The 25,030-nt window shown below is 46.3% G+C and overlaps 2 protein-coding genes across 2 annotated transcripts; both read left to right on the plus strand.

The window, feature by feature from the left end:
• The first annotated feature begins 111 nt into the window (after positions 1–111).
• LOC108151577 lies at positions 112–22,542 on the plus strand. Its single transcript, XM_017280253.2, has 9 exons — positions 112–830; positions 12,889–13,235; positions 13,898–15,220; positions 15,281–15,411; positions 18,806–19,036; positions 19,645–19,975; positions 20,035–20,491; positions 20,565–20,994; positions 21,063–22,542. Exons 2-9 carry the CDS (start codon positions 13,106–13,108, stop codon positions 21,954–21,956), a joined length of 3,927 nt encoding a protein of 1,308 aa, XP_017135742.1. The 5' UTR covers positions 112–830; positions 12,889–13,105; the 3' UTR covers positions 21,957–22,542.
• LOC108151578 (cilia- and flagella-associated protein 157) lies at positions 16,731–18,683 on the plus strand. Its single transcript, XM_017280254.2, has one exon. The coding sequence runs from the start codon at positions 16,829–16,831 to the stop codon at positions 18,626–18,628; it is 1,800 nt and encodes a 599-aa protein (XP_017135743.1). The 5' UTR covers positions 16,731–16,828; the 3' UTR covers positions 18,629–18,683.
• Positions 22,543–25,030: the final 2,488 nt, after the last annotated feature.

Consider the following 25,030-nt stretch of genomic DNA (forward strand, 5'->3'; position numbering starts at 1 on the left):
AGGACAGCCTGAAGTCTCGTGTGGTGTCTCGTGCTCGTCCGTGCGCTCGTGGCTTTATTTCGCCTTGGCTGATGGCTTTAGGTCGCGTGCCCGCCAGTTTGCTCTGGACCCTGTTCGTAGGTGAAAGTCCACTCGCCTGTAGCCGCGCTATCATCGGATTCAATCGTATCATACATCGTCGTAGTAGTTGGGTTTTGATTCATCCATTCCATCGAGCTCTAGGCTGTCAAGAGCGCAACTCTGTTTTTTGTTTAGTGCGCCATCGAAGTGTCACTTGAGAATTGTCAAAATTGAATTTTCCGAGCGATGGCAAATGGTTCAAAGTGCACAATGGTCTTCTGAATAGCAGTGACATCCGTGTGTGTGGGGTATCTGGATTCACTTGGATATCTGGATAACTATTGTGAAGTGTGTTGCAGAAATAAGCTATTCGGATCCCCATATGTGGCAAAAGTGAAGCCGTCGGGGCACCACTCGTTGAACTAATCCATTCGAATTGGGTGATCTCATTGAAATTTAAGGCACTGCATTCGTTAAAACCGTTCTGGCAATTGGAATCGCATAAGTAAGGCTCGCTGTCTGGCCGCTCTGCTCGTATTCCTGTTCTCTTTTTGGTGGTGTTTCCAAAACTGCATGCAACATGGGGTGTTTTTTTCCCTGTGGCGGGGACAGGTATGGGATAATCAATTCGAAGTAAAGCTAGATTCAGAAAGGAACGCCACTGCCACTGCAGCAGGACCACAAGCAACGTGTTCTAAAAGACCATCTTGCTAGGCTATAATGCTTGTCTGAAAACTTTTAGCATTGATTCATCATCGTTTTTGATACATGTAAGTAAATCTGTAAATGAATTCCGATATCTGTGGATCGACAGAATTCCTTTGAACATATTTCCCAAAGATTAAAGATCTCCTTTTCAAAAGTTTTGTAAATCACTTCAATCATCTTACGAAATAATAGCATGCATGTTGTTGTCATATTGAAAAGGACTTACAGGGTATACCACAGCACCCTAGGAACCATAGAAATTGCAATTGCTTTGACAGCTTTTCCTTTTGTTGGAGTGTCTGTCTGCAACGTTGTCAAGTACAAAAGCGTTCGATTGAAAGCCAGATGATAGTCAGGCAACGGAAAAACTGACAATGAAAATCCGTCAGATTTAATTTATTTCCACAGCATCTGTTGACTGCTACGAGCGTATTGTTCTCTGTGACAATTAAATATGTTTTTTGGGCAATATGAAACATTAAATTATGACAGTTTACATACATAAAATGTAAGAATATCATGCTACAGAGCTGTACGAAGTATCCCTGTCATTACATATTTTACAGCCCGTTCCATGGAATATTCTGGCAAAGCGACTTGACTTTTTAATAAACGAGCGATTAACTTCTCTTTAGCGGATACTTGTCTGGAAAATTAAAGAAAGTCAACTCGGAAACGGCGGATAATTGGAGTTTACTCGCAGACAAGGACTTTTGAAGTATTTTTGAGTTGTAAAGGACTTGGGCTTCCACCCATGGGGGAGCAAACACACACACTCTGCGCCCGGAAAAGTATTTGAAACAGTGTTTAAGCTTCACATAGCTTTTCCGCGGTTTGCGAACTATTAAAAAGTGAGCAGAATTCCTGGTGTACGTCCACCCAAGCGAACCGCCTGCCAAGGACCAGGGTGCTGGTGGTGTGGTCGGGATGATTATCCCAAGTTTTGCCATTATTCCGTCCTCCCCGAGTTGTGGCTCTCGCTTCTCTACACGTAGGAGTATTCTGAAAGCCACAGAGCTGTTATGGGGAAAATCTTTTAATTAATTTTAAACTAATTTTCTTAAAAGCCAAGTGAAATGACCTTTCGGAGAACTACCAACAGCACAAGCGTCGTCCGAGGAGTTGAAAGAAATGCAGGCCTTCAAGTGTGCTCAAGTGCCACACAATTAAATTGCAATATTTTCACACTGCGCCTTAAAAATAAAACGCTTAGTGATTAAGGATTTTTATACCCGATACTCAAAATGAGTATTGGGGTATATTAGATTTGTGGTAAAAGTGGATGTGTGTAACGTCCAGAAGGAATCGTTTCCGACCCCATAAAGTATATATATTTTTGATCAGCATCAATAGCCGAGTCGATTGAGCCCTGTCTGTCTGTCCGTCTGTCCGTCCGTCCGTCCGTCCGTCCGTCCGTCCCCTTCAGCGCCTAGTGCTCAAAGACTATAAGATCTAGAGCAACGATGTTTTGGATCCAGACTTCTGTGATATGTCACTGCTACAAAAATATTTCAAAACTTCGCCCCGCCCACTTCCGCCCCCACAAAGGACGAAAATCTGTGGCATCCACATTTTTAAAGATACGATAAAACCAAAAACGCAGAATCGTAGAGGATGACTATATTTTCTAGAGTGTAAAATCTGAACCAGATCGTATAATTATTATAGCCAGAATCAAGAAAACAATTTCATTCTTTCTCGCACTGTCTCTCTCTAACACACAGGTTTCATGGTCGGCTTTGCCAATTGCAAGATATGAGTTCAAGGATCTCAGAACCTATAAGAGCCAGAGCAACCAAATTTGGTATCCACACTCCTGTGATATCGGACCTTGACCATTTTGTGTCAAAATTTCGCCACACCCCCTTCCGCCCCCGCAAAGGACGATAAGGCTAGAGTAACCAAATTTGGTATCCGCACTCCTGTTAGATCTCACTATAAAACGTATATCTCAAAATTTCACCCCACCCCCTTCCGCCCCTACAAAGGACGAAAATCTGTTGCTTCCACAATATTGCATATTCGTGAAAACTAAAAACGCAGAATCATAGATAATGACCATATCTATCAGATTGCTGAATCTGGATCAGATCAGATCATTTTTATAGCCAAAAGGAACAAATCAATTTGCACTGGCTACGCAGCGCCCGACGTCACGCTCAGACTGATTTTCTGTCTCTCTCGCACGCACTCTTTGTCGTGTCGTTCAATATTAGCGGCGTCTGCCGGAGGAGAGCCATACTGACTTAGTATCGGGTATAACCGTAGAGTTGCGGTGTCCGCAGCAACTCACAACGTTCCCCCTCGTTCTATGTAGGTATGTTACCTTGTTGAGAGCGTTTCAGTTGGGATCTCGACTTTCACTACTTTAAAAGAGACCTTACGAACCATTCAAATGGAGGCATGCCCCAATCTCCTGTCCATTCCACTTCCCTCCGATGGGGATTAGCAATTTGTTAAGCCAACAATTTACTTAGTTCCGTAGGGCTTCACTTTGGTAAGTTGTTTGCATTTCGCAAGGGAATTGCTGTTCATTTTCTGCACTGAATGCAGAGTGAAGGATATCCGATGACCGCGCGGAATGGCATGCCAGACGCACTGCACGGCTTCGCCGTCACGTCACTCCTTCTGTTTAATTGTAATTATACCCAGTATGCGTGGAGTAAAGAGGGTATATGGTATTTTTGAGAATACACATATGTATAGAACAGGATCAGTATCGGTATCGGTATCGGTGGCTTTAGAACCTAAGCAACAAAGTCTTCAATATCTTGTGGACTTTGTTTACCGATTATGGGGTATCTTATAGTCGGAATGGTATGGTTTCTTACTCCTTTAAACTTTTGCCTTTGAAGTCTTTTTCATATGTCACCTCGAGCAACATTTGTGCAGTGCGACTGCTCCATTTGCCAGTCGGAAATGTTTTCAGTTTGGCTTTCGAGTAATGCAATTGTGGATAATATTGTATCTGTGTGTGCACCGCACCCCCACACGCATCTTGTTTTATTTTTGTTTAAGTTTCGGATAAAGGGAACATTTAGTTGATTATATTGTAACTCGATATTGTTCAACAGCTGCACTATTTCAAGTCTTCCTTGTACTTTACGCCTAGTAAAGTGTACACACATTTATCAAGCCTGCGGAAACACATCATACTAGAGTGTTGATGGAATTATTTATTAATAATTCTTTGATTGGTATTCCAACGACATTAATCATATGCGCCAAAGGTAATCAAAGACAAATGAAAGACGCGACGGAAGATCGATGGTTCCTCTGGCAGGCATTCTATGATAAGTGATTTGTTTTTTATCAGTTATATAGTTGATTAAGACAGATGGCTTTGATATGTATGACATAAGTATGTATGTGGAAGAATTCTGCAATTCATTTCATGGCAAAGCAGGGGTCACTGGGTAGTAAAAATGAGGCCACAACATGGATAAATAATTTGGAAACAGTCCTTTTCGGCTGTTATCCAACGACTCACAAAATTTTATCGTGTTTGTTTAATGACTACAGCCAGAAAAAGTCAGAAAAAGTAAACTTTTCTTTTGCAGTATCATGACTTTTAATTTCAAATTGGATTGCTGCTTGAATAAAGGATACCCGAGTAGCGTTTATCCCATAATCTTCTTTGTTTTTCATTTCAGTGTACGGAAAAATGTGCGTAATTAAACTGAAGCCGGATTCAGGGTTTCATTTTGCAATTTATGCGACAATGTAATCCGGCGGTAAGCGATTATACGAGTGAACGAGTGGCAGAGTGTGGTGTGGGGCATACTTATGTACAAGTATTTCCGTATTTCTGCCAACAAAACAACACACACAAATCTATGCTCGTGTGAATGTGAATGTAAATGCTTGCACCTCCAAATAATGAAAATAATCAAGGCAAAGGAACAGAAACACGAACACGAACAGGAACAGGCACAATTAGACGGAGAGGCACTCAGTCTCTGTTCCCTCCTTGAGTTGATGTCAACTCGGTGGAAGGGAGTCTGTCACCTTTGGGGCGTTCAACAAACATGGAGCCCATGTCCATGTCTCCCACCCACCGACTGTACGATTCAGCAAAATACTTCCTAATAAAAAAATGCAAATTTAATTTACTTTCGGTGGCTGTTGGCTCGTGGCAAACATAAATCGAAGTCAACGTGGTGCTCCACCACTTACCCACTCCGGCAATTCTCCACGGCAGCCACGCAACTCCTGGGGATGCCCATGCTTTGCCCCCACTTATTACACTTCCGCTTCCTGGATGTGGATGGAGAGGTTCTCTATTGCGTGTCATAAGCCTCTCCCTCGCTGCCGCCTACTCCCCAAAACAATTTTCTCATAAACAATTTTGCCTACGAACCTGGGGAACAGGAAGATTGGATTCCATGGAGGGAGCTGTGTATGAGGTGTGTGTGTGGAGGCTGAGGCGCCACACTTTCGACTACATCTGATATATCTGTCCACAGCTCCAGCTCCGAGGCGCGTGATGCTGCACGTAATGAGAACCATTTTTATTCAAATTAGATCCATTGCCGGCCGCTTGGTACAATTATGGCCGACCACCGCCGCAGCTAGCAGCTGGCAGCTGGCAACTGGCAACTGGGATTCTGGTCCAATGGACGGCCTCTGGGGCATGGCAAGGCATGGCATTCCACTGCGCTTATAAAGTAATGACCTGCTGCTGTCTGATTACTTTTCCACGTGCCACATTTTAAACGGGGAATCTTTCGAAATGTTTCGATGTAATCTGTCCTTTCTTTGATTAGATTACTTTCATCATATCCACGCTAAATATGCAAAGGACTAAAAGATACTCCAATATTATATCCCAAGATATTCGCTGTGCATTCCCAAAAACACTCCGATTACTCCAGTTGTGGCTTTTATTCTAAACGGAGTCGGTTTCAGCCCAGGCTCATTATCGTAATGGACGCCCTGGGGGAGGATTGGGTGGGAAATGGCGAAAACGCATTCCATTAATCATCCCGAGAAGCCCTGGTCCGGTCCCGCTCGCGGTCCCTGATAGCCAACCACAAAATCAACAGCAAATGAAGCGAACGAAAAGACGAAAATATTGCCGCTTACGATTTCAATCTCGCAGCATTATTCAAAACTGCTGAAGCCGTTATCGGGTATTAATTTCAAAAATCCCCGAAATGTTTAATGGGTGGATGGAGATTCGTGGATGTTTAGTGGGTAGATTCGTGAATGGATACTCTGACTCTTTAGTGGCTAGATTCGTAAACGGATGGGATGGTCGAAGCGCTTGTGTTAGAGGCAAACAACTGTGTTTTTATGTTGTGCCATTAATGTACATAAAATCAGTAATTATTATTATTTACTCAACATTTGGTCTATGAAATCCTGCATTTTGGTCACGCAACATGTCCGCAAAAGCAGAAATCAATCAAAGCGAATAGCTGGACTTATTGTCAGTAGAAAATCGAAATTCCCAGACATTCGAGCGGCAATCCAGAAAAAAATTACCCAAGTATTTGTGCCGACTCATTATATTTTCGGGATAAACTCCTTTGGGCGCACTGTCTGGGATGGCGCTGCCGTCGATTAATGGATTCCTTTCGCTTGGCGGCACTGGCGCCTCAAAGGCTGTCTGCCATAAAAACTGACAAATCAAGCTCCAGCTGTTCCCGCGTCAACGACATCATGTATAGGGATACGAATGAACGGGGAGGCGACTTGTGGCATTTGCGCAGCGGAGTCAGTGAAAGGGAAAAGGAAAAGGGAGATGTTCCAGACCAGACCCAGTGCTTGCAAGGGAGTATCGCTTCAATACAGGACTCTATGCGAGCGTTATGCAAATATGAATATTGTGTCCCGGCCGATAAGGGAAGAAGAACCCAGACCCAGACCCAGAGACTGTGCCAGCGCCAGCACCAACTTCTATCTCCGAGCGCCGCTGGCTACTGTCTGGGATTTCTTCAATCGGAAAGCAACTCGGGGAGTTTTTATTTCGGTGACCCTAATATTCGTATACGCAATTTGTATTTTCCTTGCCTTTTTTTTCTGCTGATTTACAGATTTGTTATCGCATCCTTTCTGATGTGTGGGTGCGGAATATGGCATGGATATGGAATTATCTATTTAGGCCAAAACTAAATTGACTGTAATTCATTTTCATGGAACGCCAAGTTTGGCATTCCACACAGCTTTTATGAGGGGGTATCCGGCACGTGAAGACTCGTAATTTGATTGGATTAGTTGAGTCAATTGAATCACCCACGCCAGATGGTAAATTATGAATAAATCAACCGTAATGAGAGGAAGCTGTAAGTGCAGTCGATTAAGAGGTCATGGAATAGTGACTTGGCTTGCCATTTTTTCTTCGGAGTAAGCTCTTTTTGTGACAGTGTTTCAATCAGAACAGCCCAAAGAATAGAAACGCATAATTCTGATTCTTTGAAACGCCTTCAAACACATAGCACGAGTATATTAATATTCTACGAATAGATCTCATTACTGGCAATGTAATGAGAATTGATTGAAAAACTACAACAAATTTCAGGGTGCCATTTGTAAGTCTTCCTTGTGTTTCGAGTATAGGAATCCCTTTTTGTACTCGTCTCATAAACCCTCTAATTGGATATTGGGCGTCATTGATACGACTTCGTTTGGAAAGCATTGTGAGACGCTCCCGAAAAAACAGCGACAATTGCACGCGCTCTGCCTTGAGTTGTGTGCCTCTGTTTGTCTCTTTGCAACTTTGGAGCAGCACGATACAAAGACGACAGCCACAAGACACTCGCTCGAGGGCGTCCTGGGGGCGAGGACCGCGCAGTGCGGGCGACAGGAGGCGGACCCCGACAATGTGGCTGACTGATTTAAGTGCACATTTAGTTTAGAGGCAGCATAGAGGCGGATGCCATGGCAGAATCGGAACGAACACACCCACACTTAAGCTCCGACGGGGTCGGGTCTAGTCTGCATTCGGAGCCGCTTCTGGAGGGCTGTCTTAGATTGTGGTCTAGTCGCTAAGTTTCCTGGGCAGACGTCGCAGACGTTTATTAAAGTGACGTTGGGAGAGTCAGACCAGACCAGACCAGGCCAGGCCAGGCCAGGCCAGGGCAGGACTCTCGACAAGTTTACGACGGTGCGAACGCCTGGGTCTTCAATTATTAAGTAGCACTTGCTGCCTGCCGCATAGGACGAGTCGTGGTGGGGTCGGTGTCGACTCTCTTTAATGTCCACCTGCATGCAATCCAGTCGTTGCCCCAGGGCGCCCGCTTGAGTAGCTTTGTCCGTGTAATGCATTCCATTTCCATATGGCAGGGCTCTACCTGGATTCAGTCAGAGGCAGAGGCATGGCAGACCCTGCCTCTGTGTTCCATTCGTCCTGAGGGCCGTCTGCGGTGGAAAAGCTTTTCACCTCCATTCTAATATACTCGTGTTTTTATTTACTGTTGAGGCTCCATGCGAGCAGTTTTCGCATGATGAGGTGCCCTTAGTTCTGATGAAAGAGTTACGAGCCACGGCAGGAGCAGGAGCAGCAGCAGCAGCAGGAGTTGAGGAACCCCACACCCGCCGTCAATGTCAATTGCATGGGGCACGCGAGTGCCTGTGTTGCGGTTAGTCTTGTGGAAAATGCCACCAACGGAGATGCAGTCTGGAGTTAAAATTGCTTTGCAATTTCATAAGCGAACCCACATACTCGTACTCACTTTACTTTTCAGGAGCTCCCTCCCCTTCCCAGTGGATTAGACGTCCCTGCAAGTGTTGGGAATATTTCTACCACCACCATCGTGTGTTTTTAACTTTGATTCGCCCTTTTTCCGGTTGAACGATGTAAAGGTATTCAGAATCTATTGATGGTAAAGCCACGTTCGAATCTGCATAAAAAACTTCTTACAAAAAACTATTCATTCCTCTGCTTTCCGTTGCTCTGACGACATCGAATCGAAAAACTCCCAACATTTTAATGATATCTTGCTCAGAATGTGGTTTTTGAAAGACCAAACTTCCTGCAGTAAGTGAGAGCTCCCAAGAACGGGGGAATAGGCTAGGGGTAGGATACATCTTTTGTGAGAAAAGGGTATTTAAATACTTGACGCCTTCTTTCTGGGCTTTCGTTGCTGTGACAAAAAAGGGTGGTGCGGCCCTACAATCATTGTAGTTAAAGCCTTTGTGGTTTCGGTGTCAAGTGCAACGACAACTGTGCAACGGCACTGTGCTTCTTGCCACATTCTTGCTCTTACTACTCTTTGAGCTGCATTTATTTTTGCCCTGACGGCTTGGGTCAGCGGTTGCCAAGTAGTTAAACCTCGTAGCTGATACAACTGCAGAGAAACTGGAGGTCTACAGAGCCACAAAGAGGAACCAGGCTGCAGAAATTCTGTCCCAAATTAAATTTTAGTTTTTTAAACACTGTGTCTTTATCTATATAAATTATATATCCACATAGGATTGGATATGGATATTATGGATAATTCTGCAAACTATGAATGCCAGCTTTCGACTATTTTAATTTGTACTATGTACTTGTAAAGGTTGTATCCTTCAGTGGATTCTTTTGGCCGTGGCCTAATACCCATGTAAATGCCTGCTTTGCTGTGCCTTCCATCATTTTGGCGAAACGAGGACAAGCTTGTGTATGGCTGTGGTCCAGGTCGGGCAATTACATCCCAGAGGGATTTATTATTTGTAGTTTTAAGCCCATTTGCCAGAGAGACCAAACAGCGTTCGTGGCTCCCTTCCCCCCTTCCCGCTTCCCCATCCAATTGAGGCAAGAGCCTCAGCCAGAGCAAGGGACGTACGACCAGTACCAGGGCACCGCATGCGGGCTGGCTCCGTTCCGTAAACCGAACTTTCCCTGCAAACTCAGCTCGTTCTCAGCCTTGTCCATTGATTAAGAGTAAACAGAGCATGTAAATGTGTGGATATTCAAAATCTGCATTTTTCCCTTTTCCTTTGTGGGTGAATTTGCGCATTTTAAAGTTTCGCCCGTAGAGCTACGGCAACTCGTCTGTGCGGTTGTGTGTGTTTTCATAGACGAGTCACCCCCAGCGGAGTCGAAGCAGAGTTTTCCCTGCCCACAAAATATAATGAATAACAGCACTCTGGCGGGGTCGCAGGGGGCGGAGATACTCGTGGCAGAGGCGACAGGCGAGTGGCGAGTGGCGAGGGTGGAATTGGTAGCCAGACGGCAAACCAGTCGGGCAGGGGCAATGACATGTAGAGCCTGTCGTACTGCCCCCTAGGTCCAGGTCCAGGTCCTGGTCCAAGTCCAGGTCCAGGCACCAGGCACAGGGCCCACATTTTAGCCCAGCCATGCACCATAATTTTCTGTGCCGCAATCACTTTGATTTTCCACGCTGCGACGATTGGAGGCCTGTGTAGCGGGCCAGGCCAGCGATTAGCGTCAGTGGCGGGTGGCTCTGGCTAGCAGGATAATGGCCCATTCAAAGGACCGCACAGTGCAGTTAATAGTTTTCCGATGCCACTCACCCTCCCATCACCACCCTCATCGCAACGCTTTGACCTCCGATCGCCCACAGCGACATCGATAATCATGATGGTGGGCGGCGGCGACACGTCACGCTCCCCTGTTGCACAGTGGGGGACAAAGCTAAGTTTGCGAGTTTTTGGCAATGAAAAGTGTGCTCTGATTTCTGATTTTGAATGGAAACTGATATGTCGTCCGTGAATGTGGGCGGACTTATTCAAACATTTTACAGCGATGTTGTGTGATGTGGAGGCTTATGATGCTATCATAGCCCTTATGTTATGCTTTATACAATAACAATTTGCTTGTGTAAAAGTGTAATCGAATATTGCCAAAAGTTAATTGGTAATGTGTTGAGTGTTTCCTCCTATTCTAAAAGGACATCAAAAGGAAACCAACACAGAGTTTACAGCACTAAAGTATCGGAGTTTGATTTGCAACCAGGTGTTGGGCTATATGTTCGGAGTATGTCCCTCCTCTGAGAATCGATCCAATGCGCACGGACGAGCACATGTGTCATGCGGGATCCCTTGGCAGGTCCGACTCATTAGCGCGAAAGGCGTGCAATGTGCCATCTGCCTATCGGTATATGATCCGTGCGTGTTTGTAATTAAAGTTACACTCCTACGAGAAGGGAAGGATGGGGTGCGGCAGGGAAGGGCAGAGACATGGACAGGGACAGGGACAGGGAGAACAACATGCCAATGACGTTGGCAGATTTCGCTAATGATGAAGGCTGCACGGAGAGTGGGGGTTGATATAGGCACCTGGATTCCTTGCCTGTGTCGAAGTGAGACCGACAGGAACTAGCTGCAGAACATCAACCCACAAACTCGTATAAAGTTTACGGTTGTACGTTGATTCAGTCATCATATTACGGGGATGCCGATGCCTCCTTTCAGCCAGTGATGAATAGCTGCACCTGGAGCTGGGACTGTGGCTGGCACTGGGGCTTGGGCTGGTGTCTCTGCTTGCCTTGTTTCAGAATGTGTTTAATATTATACACGTATTTGTAGAAAAGTTACTTAATTATGGGGAGGAGGCAAACACTCCGAGTGGTCTCGGTCCTCCACCGATGGTGCTAGGATGGGTCAACAGAACGAATTGATAACTAATACTCTTTCAACGAGCAGCACAGCGTTAGAGTTAGAGTTAGCGCTAGCGTCCATCTGTCAGCTGCAGTCAAACTAATGGGGAAAATGGAAATGAAAATGCCGCCCAAAAGTTCAAATTACTTCACAAATTGAAATTGAAAATGTCCTTTTACCAAACACGGGTGAAATGTGCAATTAGGGAGATACTTTGAGTGCTGATTCCGCAATAATCTACAATTTATGGTTTCTACTTACAACAATTGCGCCCCGCCCCCAAACGACACATAAAGATACATAGGTATTTTATGAATTCTGCCTAAACATGTTATTATTATATTTTGAAGTGAAAATCACAAGGACGAGGCCCTCGCAGTTGGAATCACAATTTTCCTTAGTTTTATGTTTGTTTTATTTCGCTTGTGTTGGACCATAACTTTCATGAAATTGCATTGAATTGTGAAAATAATCGCCATAAAAATGCTTCGTGCACGACTTGTAATTGGTTTAAGAATTTATGAGGGTTGATTCTGTTTTTGATACCCAATATTTTTGAGAAAACAAGGGTATATTGTGGTTGTAAGATCTTACCTCAATTTTTTTACCCCAAATATACTCCTACCTCTATACTCTGTATATGTACCTACATATGTATAGATATACATATGTACATATCATGGATCTTGACGAGTATATAATAAAAAGCTGGCGACAGGAAAAATATGTCTTTTAGAGCCTTTTACCTTTAAGATTAAGATCAAATAATTTTGAGAACGGGTATCTTATAGTCGGGATGTCTACTCTAGTATTTTTTCTTGATTTCTGTTTTCTTTTGAGGCACAAAGGAGTTTTCATATACAAAAGCATATAACGTACATACATGTACATATGTATGTACAGTATACACCCTCTCGTGTGTATGTAGATACACGGTCTAGGCCATACATGTGAGGAGGGTTTTTGGTTTAGGGGGTGGATGGGGATGGGGATGTTTTATGGTCCGAAAGGGGGCCGTTGACACCCTTTGCTGTTGGCACTTACTTTTAAGGTTTTTCCTGTTGAGATGTCATTTGTATTGTTTGCATTGTACGAGTATTATTGGGAACCGAAAGTGACTTTTTAAGCTGAATCGGAAAGTGGTCGAGACAAAGATCATTTCTAGGATTTCTGATTCATAGTTAATGCTTATAAGAACTTTATTCTCAATTTATTTTTAACAAAGAGGTTCGGATATATTTTGAAATACGCCAATTACTTGGTAGTCCAGACAGTTATCTTGAAATTAGTGAGCGGTAGTGAGATAAAAATACCGCCGAAAACTCAAGTATATTCACAAATCTGTTGAGAATCGATTGAAAATGAGGTCAATATAATGCTGTTTGTCTTCCGCCTCCTTGAGAGGGGATTGTACAAAGCAGTGACACTTTGGGCATAGAGAAATCCGCTCCTCTTCCCCATAGTCATTTATCTAACCCTAGAGCTCTGTACTCATTTCCATTCTTTTATGTATATTATTCTTGCATAGACATTACCTGCAATTGATTTGTGTGGCTTTCTTTAATTCTCTTTCAGAAAATGCCCACGCCAAGGCACCTTCTTCCTCCAGCGATAAGAGCTAACCAGATGCTCATTGTTCCCCAATGAAGGATAACAGACAGCGCCCAGCGCCCCACTTGCTCCCGGCTACTGTCCCTGTCCGGCAGCAGCCCCAGCCCAAGTAGTCGACCACCCACCTCCATTGACTAAATTGGGAGCACAAGGAACAAATACAACAGGAAGAAGAAAGAATATGAAAAAGAAGATGGCGCTGAATCGCAAGCGAAAGGAGACAATCGGAATGATAGCATCAGGCCTCGAATCAGTAGTCAAGTGGAAAATTATTATATCATCCATAATGTTGCTCCTGTTGAGCGAAACAAGTGAGTGAAACTCATATTATGACAGAAGGTCTCAGTGCTTTTGACACATTTACACAATATAGATAGGGAATAAATTAGAAATATAAATAGAAACAGTATAGAAATCTAATTTCAAATTGAAGCCCCTTTTTCTATACATTATTTTTTTCCATTCCAAAGCACAAACGAAGCTTTGGTTAAAAGTATATCCATTTGTTTTTTGCATTATTAAGTCAGTGAGTCAGTAATCTACAGTCAAGAGAAGAGAGTAGAGCCTTAACGCTGGATAGAGAGAGAATGATATACTCGATAGCCTTTGTCTCCAAGTGTCACTCAATTAGAGAGACTTTGACATGGGTTAAAGGATTTTAAATTTCGTATAGAACGCACAGGGGCCAGGGTATGATATGTTCGGTTTTCCGTAACAGAGCTTTTCCTGTTGCTTTTGTTTTGCCTCCGTAATCTGTAAATGGGAGAGTTGTTGGCTCTGTCTCATCTCAATTTACACCACCACGACGGCACACACAATAGCTGAATGAATGGCTTCCTTGAATAGGGAGCATGGGGCAGAAGGCATGTGGCAGGGGCAAGAAATGAATTACAGGGATTTATAATTTGTATCTCTCATCTTTTCATGCTTCTCTCCGCATTGTGCACCGGCTCTGTCTCGATTTCGACAAAAGGTCACGTGCTGGCGGTGCGAAAGGGTCGCCTGATGTCCCCGAGCACATTCACTGCACTCAGCGGGGACCTGCATGTGCAGATCCAGTTCAATGGAAACGACACAGAGCCGCCTGTCACGCCCCCCCACTTGAGCACCGACGGACGAGGGCTCCAGCAGGAGCGGGAGCAGGAGCTGGAGAGGGACTCCTTGACGAGCAGGAATACCATAATGAGCACTTTAGTCATTAGCAAAATCATTGATGAGGTCGTACCCTCGCCGGAAAAGGGCTTGGCGTCAGGCCACCAGGAACAGGACAGCAGCAGCAGTAGCAGAGCCAGCAGCAATGGCACCCAGGCACTGCTCCAGCGGAAGCGCAAGGAGGTGGTCCAGAACATACCCCTGTTTCCGGACCCACGCTTTAATGTCACCCAGGTCACCGTTCCCTGTCAGACCTTCTTTCTGGGCGGCCTCTATGAGATGCAGGTTGTCAGCAACCTAAAGACGATATCGGAAGCACCCTCGAACCTGGGCCGACGGAACCGCAGCGATGGAGATGGTCTGCCCAGGCCCACACTGACGACTACCACCCTGGTGCCGGCACAGGACGAGAGGCTGCAGCAGACCCTCGATGTACGGTGGCCCAGTGCCGAGATGATCGTCAGTCCCGTGCGCCTGCGGACCTACCCCAAGGCCCCTGTGGAGGTGACGCTGCGCTTTCCCGAAGTCGATTGCGATGAAGCCCTTGTCGCCGGGAAAGTGCCCGGACTGCCCGAGTTCTGGCTGGAGCTGATCTACTGCGGAAAGGAGCGAAGCTGTGGCTTAAATGTCTCCAGGTCCAGTGTCCTCTTCGCCGAGCAGGTGCGTGGTTTCCCCAAGAACAAGACCCTGCAGCTGGGCTGCCAGCTATTCGGCCTGGCTGGGAACTATGCCGTTCAACTGCGGCCCATGGTAGCCGCCCAGAATGTGCCCACCACCCGCCGGCAGCTCAGCGTGGACTGGAGCGATGAGTTCGTTTTCAACGTGTATGCCCGGAGCATCTTCCCCTGCGATCCACACACGGGCATCGGGGTGCTTTACGAGTATCCTGGCTGCATCCTGGAGCAGGGCGATCGGGTGCGCCTCTATGCGAAGCTGCGCGCGGATGTGGCTTCCCTGAAGCCGCCCACATCGCTGCACTACGTGGCCGAGCAGCGGGTCGTAAAGAGCCAGCACTCGCTCTACTTCTCCTGCGAACTCTTCTCCGAGAAGTACGTTGAGTACTGCTTTGTGTACGTCAGCCAGGCCATTTCTGGGGCCGTGGCGGATGTGCGGATGGACTGCGTCCCCACTCTGCCAGTCAGCGGTAGGTTTCCGATGCATTTTCATGGTATGTTTAGCTTACATATTTATCTTCATTCCGTAGATTCCGATACTGGTGGATGGGGCCCATGGAGCGAGTGGACATCTTGCTCCACCAACTGCTTGGGAGGGACTCGTAATCGCTACCGATTCTGTGATTCCCCACCACCGCGCTATGGAGCAAAGTTCTGCGAGGTTTGTAATAATAAGATATCCTACTCTTATGCCATATATAGAACTTTGGATAACTATCAGTTTTCTGTAATATCTTGGGATTTCCTTAGCATCTTAAAGGGCTCTCGATTCCACGATGTTGATTGTCAAAGTTTGATTGAATGCTTGAGGGAATGATTAATGCAATGCTTACATCTGTAAATTTGTATCGGGGCGCACAGAATAAGTGCTAAACTTTAGGCATTTGTACTCCTCCTTCTCCTCTCTTGCCTGCGGGGCATTCCAGTTTAGTTCGCAATCCACTTGGCTGCTTCCCTATTCCCCCAGGATAACATGCCCTGTGCACCCCGTACAACTATTCCATTGTTTTTGTACGGCAGGGTGGGGAGGGGAGATTCCACTTGCTATCTGTGGAGGCCTGTGGGTGGGGGGGCGACACTTTCTGTAGACAGCATGGGGCATGGGGCATGGGGCATGGGGATTTTACGGCACTTCCGACAAGTGCGCGGCAGTGGCAGCGTCGGCTCACTTCATCTTGTTTCTTTTGTGGGAAACAGTGCGCGTAATGCCCCCGCCCATGCATTTCATTATCCGAAAACTTCCGGCATGAACATCCCAGCGATAGGGGCCGGGACACATTTGTTCGCAGTTTGCCAACTTGTTCAGAACAATTACAGCCAAGTTTTTAAATGTTTGTCACACTTACTGCCAGTAGGTGTAGGTCCACAGCCTTGTCGCTGGCTGTGCAGGACCCGGAACAATGGAGAGGACAATGCAGGGAGTACATTGAATGAGTACAGCAGCCTTTTACCTAAACAGTTTGCACTCCACAATTATTGTGACACTATTGTGACAAGAAGCAATGAACTCTTCCATAATACATTTCCATGTTTGATTCACTTCTTCGGAAAAAAACCCTCGTAAATACGGCAGGCACGTACTAATAGTGCCATCTCTAGCTTGAGGCACGAGTCGCTCTCTGAGAGAGCTCTTAGCTTCACCAGAACTAGTTCTTAGCGATCATAAAGAGATGTGAATAGTAATGACTCTGTGTTTTATCCTGCCACAAATATAGCCCCAAACAGGATGTGGGTTAAAAGGTTAAAAAACCCTTTTTTAGCTGCCATTTTTTCGTAATAATTATTCAAAACTTATTTTATCCGATAGCTTTATTATAAACTAAAGCTTTCATCAACTATGGTGGAGAGAGGAGCTTTGGTGAAAGCTTTTGCCCTAAAGTTCATATCCCTGACAACGGTGGGGCTTTGTTTTTGTTTAGGAATTTATTGAATTACTTTACTCAATCGAAACACATTGCCTGTGAGCCTGTCCTGTCCTGTCACTCACATTCACTTAGCTGATTTGAAACGAATATTCGCCCAAAATTCGAACACAATTTGGAAATTAGTAAATCGAAAAAAGTAGGAAATAAGTCAAGATGCCGCCCAAGAAGAAGGGGAAGAAGGAGAAGAAGGATCCGAACAAAATTTCTCTTGTGGATCGGACCTTCTACGAGCTGACAATCACGGACCTCAACCAGAAATTGGCACGTCTCCGATCGCATCTGTCGACCTTGGACGAGTCGAACATTGTGCTGAACGAGAAGCTGAAGGATGTGGAAAACGATCGCACGGATGTGGCCGCCCACCTGGAGCGAACTCTGGCGGAGCGGAATAACTCGATCACAGAGCTGGAGGAGCGCCTGGTGGAAATCACCAAGGTGCGGGAAGAGGAGAACAGGATCGCGCAGGAGAAGATTTTCGACTTGGAGTCCAAGTACAAGGCCATGCACGACCAGCTCACGTCCGAGATCAAGCTGTTGAATGGCAAGCTGAATTCCCTGGACGAGTTCCGCATCCAGCGCGACATACTCTTGGCGAAGTTCGACGACCAGGAGGCCGACCTCAAGGAGAAGGAAAAGGAGCAAAAGGAGGCGCTGTACAACATGGAGCAGCGGGCGGTGGTCGAGAAAGATGCCCTAAAGAAGGAAGTCGAGCAGAAGCTGCTGCAGGTATCCGAGGACTTTACACGCTCCAGCGAGATCCGCAACGCGGGCTACACGCGCCGCCTGATCCGCGAGAACATTGCCCTGCAGAAAGAGATCGACCTGCTGGTGATGTCCCAGATCAAGCTGCAGCAGCAGTACACTAACCAGAAGGAGAACCACAAGGAAATCGAGGAGCAGTACAGCGCCCTGGACCAGATCAAGAACGAGCTGGTGCGCAACTCCGTCAACAAGATCAAGATCATCGAGGGGCTGACCAAGAACTACGAGAAGCTCAAGGCCAAATATGTCGAGGTGCTGCGGTACCGCAAGGCGTACGAGGCCAAACAGATGGCGGAGAAGTGCGAGCAGGTGAAGCAAAAGGAGGCGGTGGGCAAGCTGCGCGCCCTGTCCAAGCACATGGAGATCCTGTCGCTGGAGAACAAGAACCTTGCAGTGGTGCACGATCAGCACGAGAATGAGATACTGCGCCTGCGGGGCATGATACAGGAGATCAAGGTGACTGTGCGGGATGCCATCATAGCCGAGAAGAGTGTGAAGCAGTTCCCGGTGCGGCTGATCGAAGCGGATGTCGACCCACCAAAGGTGATCGAAGAGGTGAAGGAGGAGGCTGTCGCCCTCTGCAAGCTGGCGCGAATCGATCTGCTCTCGCAGCTCATGAATATTGTCAGCTCCCACTCCGAGGAGCTGCCTCGCACCCCGTCGGTGGTGTCCATAGGCAGTGCCACCTCCTCGCTGTATGTCCCTGGAAAGATGGGCTTCATGCCTCAAAAGCCCAAGGCTACACTCTTCGAGATATTCCGAAGCGAAGTCGTCGATCGGCAGGTGGACCCCACACTTCCCGACTACCTCACGAAAAATAAGGACAAGGAAGTCGTTACAACACGTCGCCGCGGCGACGAGCTCTCCATCATCGACGTGGAGTTTGGCACCACCCTGTACGTGTCCTCCTCTCGCGAGGACGATCTAATCGAGGTCGAGGAGGAGCCCCTGGAAGAGCCGGAGGGCTCCAGTAGTGATGTGTCCATGAAGAAGCCCAGCAGCGAGGGCAGTGCCCCACCGCCAGCAACTGCACCACTCGCTGTCGCTGTGGAGGATGCCAAGACGAGCGAGATAAAGTCCATAAAAAGTACAGGAACGGCTGATAGCATCACGGGAGTAACCCGTACATCGGGCCTGGAAGAGATCATGGAAGAAGAGGACGACGATTTGGAAATAAATCTCTTCTATTAAATATGTATTAATATTTTACGTTTTTCGTTGATCAAAAAATAAAAATCTTTGTAAACCACAAAAAATGTTCATTTTGCGCTTATATTATTTTATTTTACAACTGATAGTATTAGATAGACTTGTTTATAGACTTAATGGACTTGTTTAATATCCATTCAAAATGCCTTTCTTTTGCAGGGTGCCTCCGTTGAGACGGAGAAGTGTGGCAAGAGCATTGCCGATACCTGGGACTGCATCTACGAGACTTCCGGCACCACACTGAGCAAATCAAACAGCTCGGAGGTCAGTCAGGAGATCGGACCCGGCTGTCGCTGTGGCTGCATTGTGCATTTGGGCTCCTCGAAGCCCAAGCGAATCATAGCGGGAGCAACTCAGAGCTGCCCGGGACGCTCCTTCTGGCTAATACAGGTATGTCCTTTGCTGACCCTCAAGACCCACCGAAACTTGAGTGAACCCTCTTGACCCCCTTGACCATTGGACACCCTTGATGGTCTGAAAGTTTCTTTCTTTCAAGAGGCCAGCGGCAATAACCATAAAGACGAACAATGCCAAACATTCAGAAATGTGTCCATGAATAAAATTCCCGTACGCTTCAGATGCTGCCGTCGGCCGCCGTGACAAAGGCACTGTAACTTAATGTTGCATGCCACAGAGACGTAGTGGGGTTTAGAGTGGGACTGAGATACGGTTCGGGACATGGGGGTGGACCGACAGAATTCATGCATAATAAATGTCCCACTTCCAGTAGTATTGTCAAGTCCATTACAGGGCTCGTACAGCCCGCCACTATCAACGTTTTAGGGGGCGGTGGAACTCTGCCCAAGACGAACTTTTTCCTTGATTATGTTTAATACAATTGGGTTGATTAGACCACCAATTGGCACGTTCACGCAGGCAGGCAGGATGCTCGAATCGAACTTCCGGTTGAAGGTTGAACGCTCATGAGTTCTATACCCCAATTCAAGTCTTTTATGATGTCTTATAAAACTCAGCAAAAAAAACTCCCATTTCTCCAGGTGGACGGCGAGGAAACCATATCCCTTGTCCTGAGCTTCCTTCGCCTGCCCTGTGCCTCCCAGTATATCAAGGTGCGCGATGGACCCTCGCTTTCATCCACGTTGCTGGTGGAACTGAGCGGTGGCGGCCTAACTCTCAAGGGAGCCGTCGGCGAGGGCGGCCACGTCTACAACCACATTCCTGTGGATATAGAGTCCAGCGGCGGGCAGCTGTTGGTGGAGTTCTCAACAGGAGAGTCGGCCAACGCATCCAATACATTCCCCACAACCGAGGACGGAGCAGCCGCCGCCTGTACCGGCGGGTTTATGGCCAATGTCCAGCAGCAGCTACGTAAGTATTTCGTCGGAAATTCCACCTCCAATTTGTTTTATAACAGTTAAATCCCATAGCCGGTGCCAGGGGAGCCAACAGCAGTACGACCCTTATTGCGGCAACCCGAATCTCCGGAAAGAGCCGCGCCATCCACCAGAAACCATCCATGTCACGTCTTCGGTTTACCTTGGTCCACCTGAGTGCCATGATCTTTGCCAGCATTATCATTCTGATAAGCGCCCTCCTCGGGGCGCAGTACGTGGTGCGGTATCGGAAATATCATCTGGCGGTGGCACTGCGACAGGACGAAGGATCGCGCCTGCACACGCCTCGGGCCTCGCTCAGCTCGCTGCACGGACCGCCGTCACGAGCCACATCGACTACGACACTACTTTCCGAGGTCATCTACCTGGTGAAGATGCGACCCAAGCACCATCTACGCCACTCCATACTCCGGGAGAGCGTGGACGCCGAGAACTTAAACCTCGAGACGGAGTTCAAGGATTCCGACGCAAATGGTTTGCTGGTGAAGGGGTGAGTACTCAAGGAGAACCAACAGTCTAACAGTGTTACCGACAGACGTAACATCCAATGCTCTTTCCTACAGAGATCCCATACCAGAGCTTGGTAGCTCGGCCTCAATGCTGACGTTGCGAAATGAGCGCTCCTCGCCAGCGCGATCGCTAGAAGGAGGCATTGTCGTCGGCTCGCCGTCGTCCGGCGAATGCGCGATGTCCTCCAAAGTAGAGGACGGCGAAAGCTCACCGGAGGCCCATATGCTGCCGGCTAGCTGCAAGGACAGCGCCAAGGACTCGGAGTCCATTATATCGTCCGGTATGAGCTCCCTGTGCAACAGTCCGCCGATGAACAGCAAGCGGATGAGTAAGTACTCTGATCGCTACGATGCGGTCACCCTGAAGCTGCTCTCCTCCCGTCTGGACGAGAGCCTACAGGATGCCAGCTCACTGCACTCCGTGTCCGAGTCGTTGCGAATGGGTCGCCTGGGCTCTCGAAGTGTCAGCTCCTCCCTGACGAATGTGAGTTGGTACTCGTATTTCTAGTATTCACAGGAATCATAGCTATAGCTACATAATTCTCATTCCAGGGCTGCTACTCTCCCGCGGCCAGCGTGGTTAGCACTGCCACCATCCGGACTACCAGCAATCCCAAGGAGTCCAAGGAAAAGCAGAACCGGAGGAAACTGCTTGCCAGGCCCGGGTCCGAGTTCTCGTTGGGGAATCAAGAGGAGCTCGAGCTGGACTACTACGACTACAACGTGATCAATGCTGGCGCAGCACCAGGCTCGTATCTGGGAATGGATCCGGCCTACTTGGTGTGGATACCGCCCTTCGAGGAGGTGGCCGAGCGTGACGACGAAGACAAGACGCCAGAGCCACAGCGGGAGGAGGTGGAGCCACTGTATGAAGAGATCCAAATGCCGAAGTACGGCCACTATCTGAGTCCGGCCAGCAACACGGAGTCCAGCAGATCCCACACGACGGACAACACACCCAGCTCGGAGGACCGGTCGCCGCCGAACAGTGAGCGCCCCTCCAAGGCCACTTCCCCCGGCGAGACGCCGGTCCAGAAGAGTGGAAAACAGCCCACGCCGTACATGTCCCGAAAGCAGCGACGCCACTCCAAGCAACGATTCCTTTCTACGTGTTCCCTGGGCACCGGAGGGGCGCCAGAGCACGAGATCCGCACCGTCAGGACTCACCCGAGTGAGATTGCCGCAGTGCATCAGAAAGTGGAAGCGGACTCGGATCCTAATGAGTCGATGACTGGATCGTATGTAGAGAAGGAGACTGCCGTCGAGAAGTCGACGAACGATCTGCAGGAGTTCCTTGCACTGGACGACATCCAGTTCGCCGACGAGAGTGGCAGCGATTATGAGACGGTCACGCTGAAGCAAATGACAGCCACAACGGAGTCCAAAATGGGACTCGACGATCATCAAACGAAGCTACGGGCCAATTCAAGGGAGGTGTCCGTGTAACACGAGAGGCGAAAGTATTATGTATATAGTAAAGGCACAATTAATGGAGATTAGGTTTAGCAATAGCATTCTTAAGATTCTGTAAAGTGGTACATATACATATGACAGCAGCATAAGGAGCGTAGACCACCTTGGTGTGTAGTAAGTGTTTTTTCAGTATGATTTTGATATATCTATAGTCTCACAGCAGTTTAGTATGTGGTTTTTTTTTAGTAGGATTATAATATATCTCTAGTCTCACGTTGTAAATGTAATGTAATGATATTGTAGATAGGTTTAAGTTAAATTTAGTATCTATTCGCACACAGATATGTATACAACCCAATTATTCGAGAGAAATATGTTTTATTATCTATCTTTGATTTAGAGAAGTAATGGAGGAGTTATGGCCTACCCTTTGTGATCCTTATTTACTGCTTTCAATGCATAAACAAACATTCTAGTCAAAATTATACTGTATGTAGTGGAAATTATTTTTGGAATTTAAAAAACAATCAAAAGATGTTTCGTTTTTGAGATTTTGTGAAACCACAGAGCTCCGACCTCTAAGCTATGATACAAATACACGACTTGTACGATACATGAATTATATAAAGCATTTTATTATCTTACAAAGTCGTGTCCTGTGAACGATCGCTCCTACATTTTTCAGAATAAATGCTAGTCACGGGAACACAATTTCTTTAAGAATTAATACTATTAGTCTTCTTGGAGAAATTATGTTTTCGTAAAGCATTTCATGTGACTCTCTGGAACTTTTTGATGAATAATTTGATCGTAATTGTCCAGTGCCTTACACCACACGCCACCACTTGTGCTGGGATTTCCAGCCAACATTTTGATGCGGTATGCCATCAACTCCTGCCGCCTTTGCTCCTTCTTCATCTCCACGATGAAGGGCGCATCCGTTGTCTGGTGCCGATGCATCGCTTGACAAATACAACATTCGCTTTTCTTTGGGCCAACCTCGTCCAAAGGTTGCCCCGTTTTTCGTACTCTTAACTTCGGTTTCGAGTGGATTTGTCTCTTCTTTTGCATTAAAGGATCCACTTTGGGGGTATTTTCAGTCAACATAGAATAAGGATAATTAAGAGCATCAGCTGGCAATTCTTCGACGTCTAGTTCATTGGTATACATATGTATCGACTCGTTTGACCTAAGAGATTCCTTCATCTTATTCAATGGCTCTTCATAGGAATCCCTAGGAGATTCTACCTTTTTATCTAAATTCGCGACTTTCATGAATTCCTCTGAACGAATCTTGTTCATTCCCATGGTGCTTCTTCGGCGCTCTCCGTCATTGTTTTGAATGTCTGAAAGCTGTCGTTCGTATGGCCTGACTATCAAAGTGCTTCCGGGACGCCCTAGCGACTTCTTCTCAGCGATGTCTATTTCGTGAAGAATTTCGGTGCAAATAGAGGCGGTATCGCCGCGAAGGGATTTATTCGATCTTCCTGAGAACTCAGAAACACTTATCGGGTCCGAGTGCTGCTTTCGAACTTTGTAGAGGTCTTTCGATAGTTTACTTTTCTTAAGTTGCTTCTGTTTTGTGTTCCTTGTGCTCTTTTTATGCTGTCGTTGCTGTGTTCCCTGTTTGGATTCGAGCTTTTTGGACGAAGAGTTAAGTAAAAATGTTTGTGAGTTGGAAGTTTTTGGTAAATTCGACTTAGCTGAAGACACAGGTGCTTTTCTTTTGCTACTAGGCCTGCAATGCCTTATACTGGTATTCCTCGCCACATCTATTACGGGCGGATCGACTTTTTGGATGTGATTCAGAGATTGATTGTTCTCAGCAAGGACGTACATTTCAGAATAAACTTTGTCGTCATCGGGTAGCCTCCTGGTAGAGCTCATATTTCTGATATCTATACCTTTTTGTATCGGATGATAAACTGGCATCAGCGGCACCTTTTGGTGGGTGTTCGGGTAACCTTTCGACTTGCGCAACGATTCTCGATTTTGGTTTTCTTGAAGAATTTTATAAAACGTGTTTTTCTTTCGAGTTTGGCTGATGTTCTCCCACAAGCCGCTTGCCCGACCCGGAGCATAAGGATATACGCTAGATGGAACTTGCGTTAAGGGAACCTCCAGAAAGGGGATTTCGTTTCTGCTTTTGAGATCCCTCTTCTTTCTGGAAGTCTCCTTGGAAGTGGGCCAAGCGAGGGCGCTACTTTCAAGTTTCGCCATGTTGTACAAAACATTTGCCACCGAGTCTGTGAAATATTTGGCATTCGGATTAATACTTATGGAAGGAGAAAACTTCCTCATATTTCTTTTTTTAAATTTAGAATTTTATGTAAAAATAAAAGTTAAAACAGAATAAATAACGCTCACAGGCTTACTGTATCTCCAGTTTCCAGACGGATGAAATATATGTACTTACTCCAGGGAGCTATATCTTAGATGAAATGAATCATTATTTAGTACGATACGTAATGATAATGATGACTTTCTTTCAACATGCTGCATTAATAAAGTTTATTTTCAGGAAAATATTTTCACTATCGAGTAATAAATGTGGCTCAAAATACAAATTGGAGAGAGAGAGAGAGGTGCGAGTATCTTATGCTTACATTAAATAACATATGTATGTAGTATGTATATGGCATTAGATAAGTATGTAAAATGTTAATTGATAACTAGCGTAGCGTAATGTTATTTGTTTGTCAACGATTGACGACATTTATTGGTCCTACCGGTGCCTGTTGAGAAGCGTTTTGGTTTCTATCATAGGTACTCGATTCCATTCCGATCGCGTGAGTATATTCTTTGGAAGGGAAAAGAGTAGCTCCCATTCTCCCTCCAAACAAACGGCTTAAACTAGTATGCGATCGCTTCACTTGTAAATTGTATCTGGATCATTTACTTAAATACTTAGCATAACATAAATGGATTGTTAATTTTAAAAGTTTTTATTGCGTTTAGTTTGTGAATTTGACGGCCAATTGATACGAATGTTATGTTAAACCTGTTTTCAGAACCTCAATTGAAGAAAACTACAAATGACTATGTTTTATGGGTTACGGTTACGGTTACGGTTACGTCTCTTCGATATAAACATCATTACATTGTAA

Source organism: Drosophila miranda, chromosome XR (genome assembly GCF_003369915.1).
Source record: "Drosophila miranda strain MSH22 chromosome XR, D.miranda_PacBio2.1, whole genome shotgun sequence".
NCBI classification, from domain to species: domain Eukaryota; kingdom Metazoa; phylum Arthropoda; class Insecta; order Diptera; family Drosophilidae; genus Drosophila; species Drosophila miranda.

Coding starts and splice junctions, on each gene's coding strand:
- LOC108151577 (XM_017280253.2), top strand. CDS start 13,106: ATGAAAAAGAAGATGGCGCTGAATCGCAAGCGAAAGGAGACAATCGGA. Junction 15,221..15,280: donor CCCCACTCTGCCAGTCAGCG/GTAGGTTTCCGA, acceptor TTCATTCCGTAG/ATTCCGATACTGGTGGATGG. Junction 19,037..19,644: donor GCTCCTTCTGGCTAATACAG/GTATGTCCTTTG, acceptor CCATTTCTCCAG/GTGGACGGCGAGGAAACCAT.
- LOC108151578 (XM_017280254.2), top strand. CDS start 16,829: ATGCCGCCCAAGAAGAAGGGGAAGAAGGAGAAGAAGGATCCGAACAAA.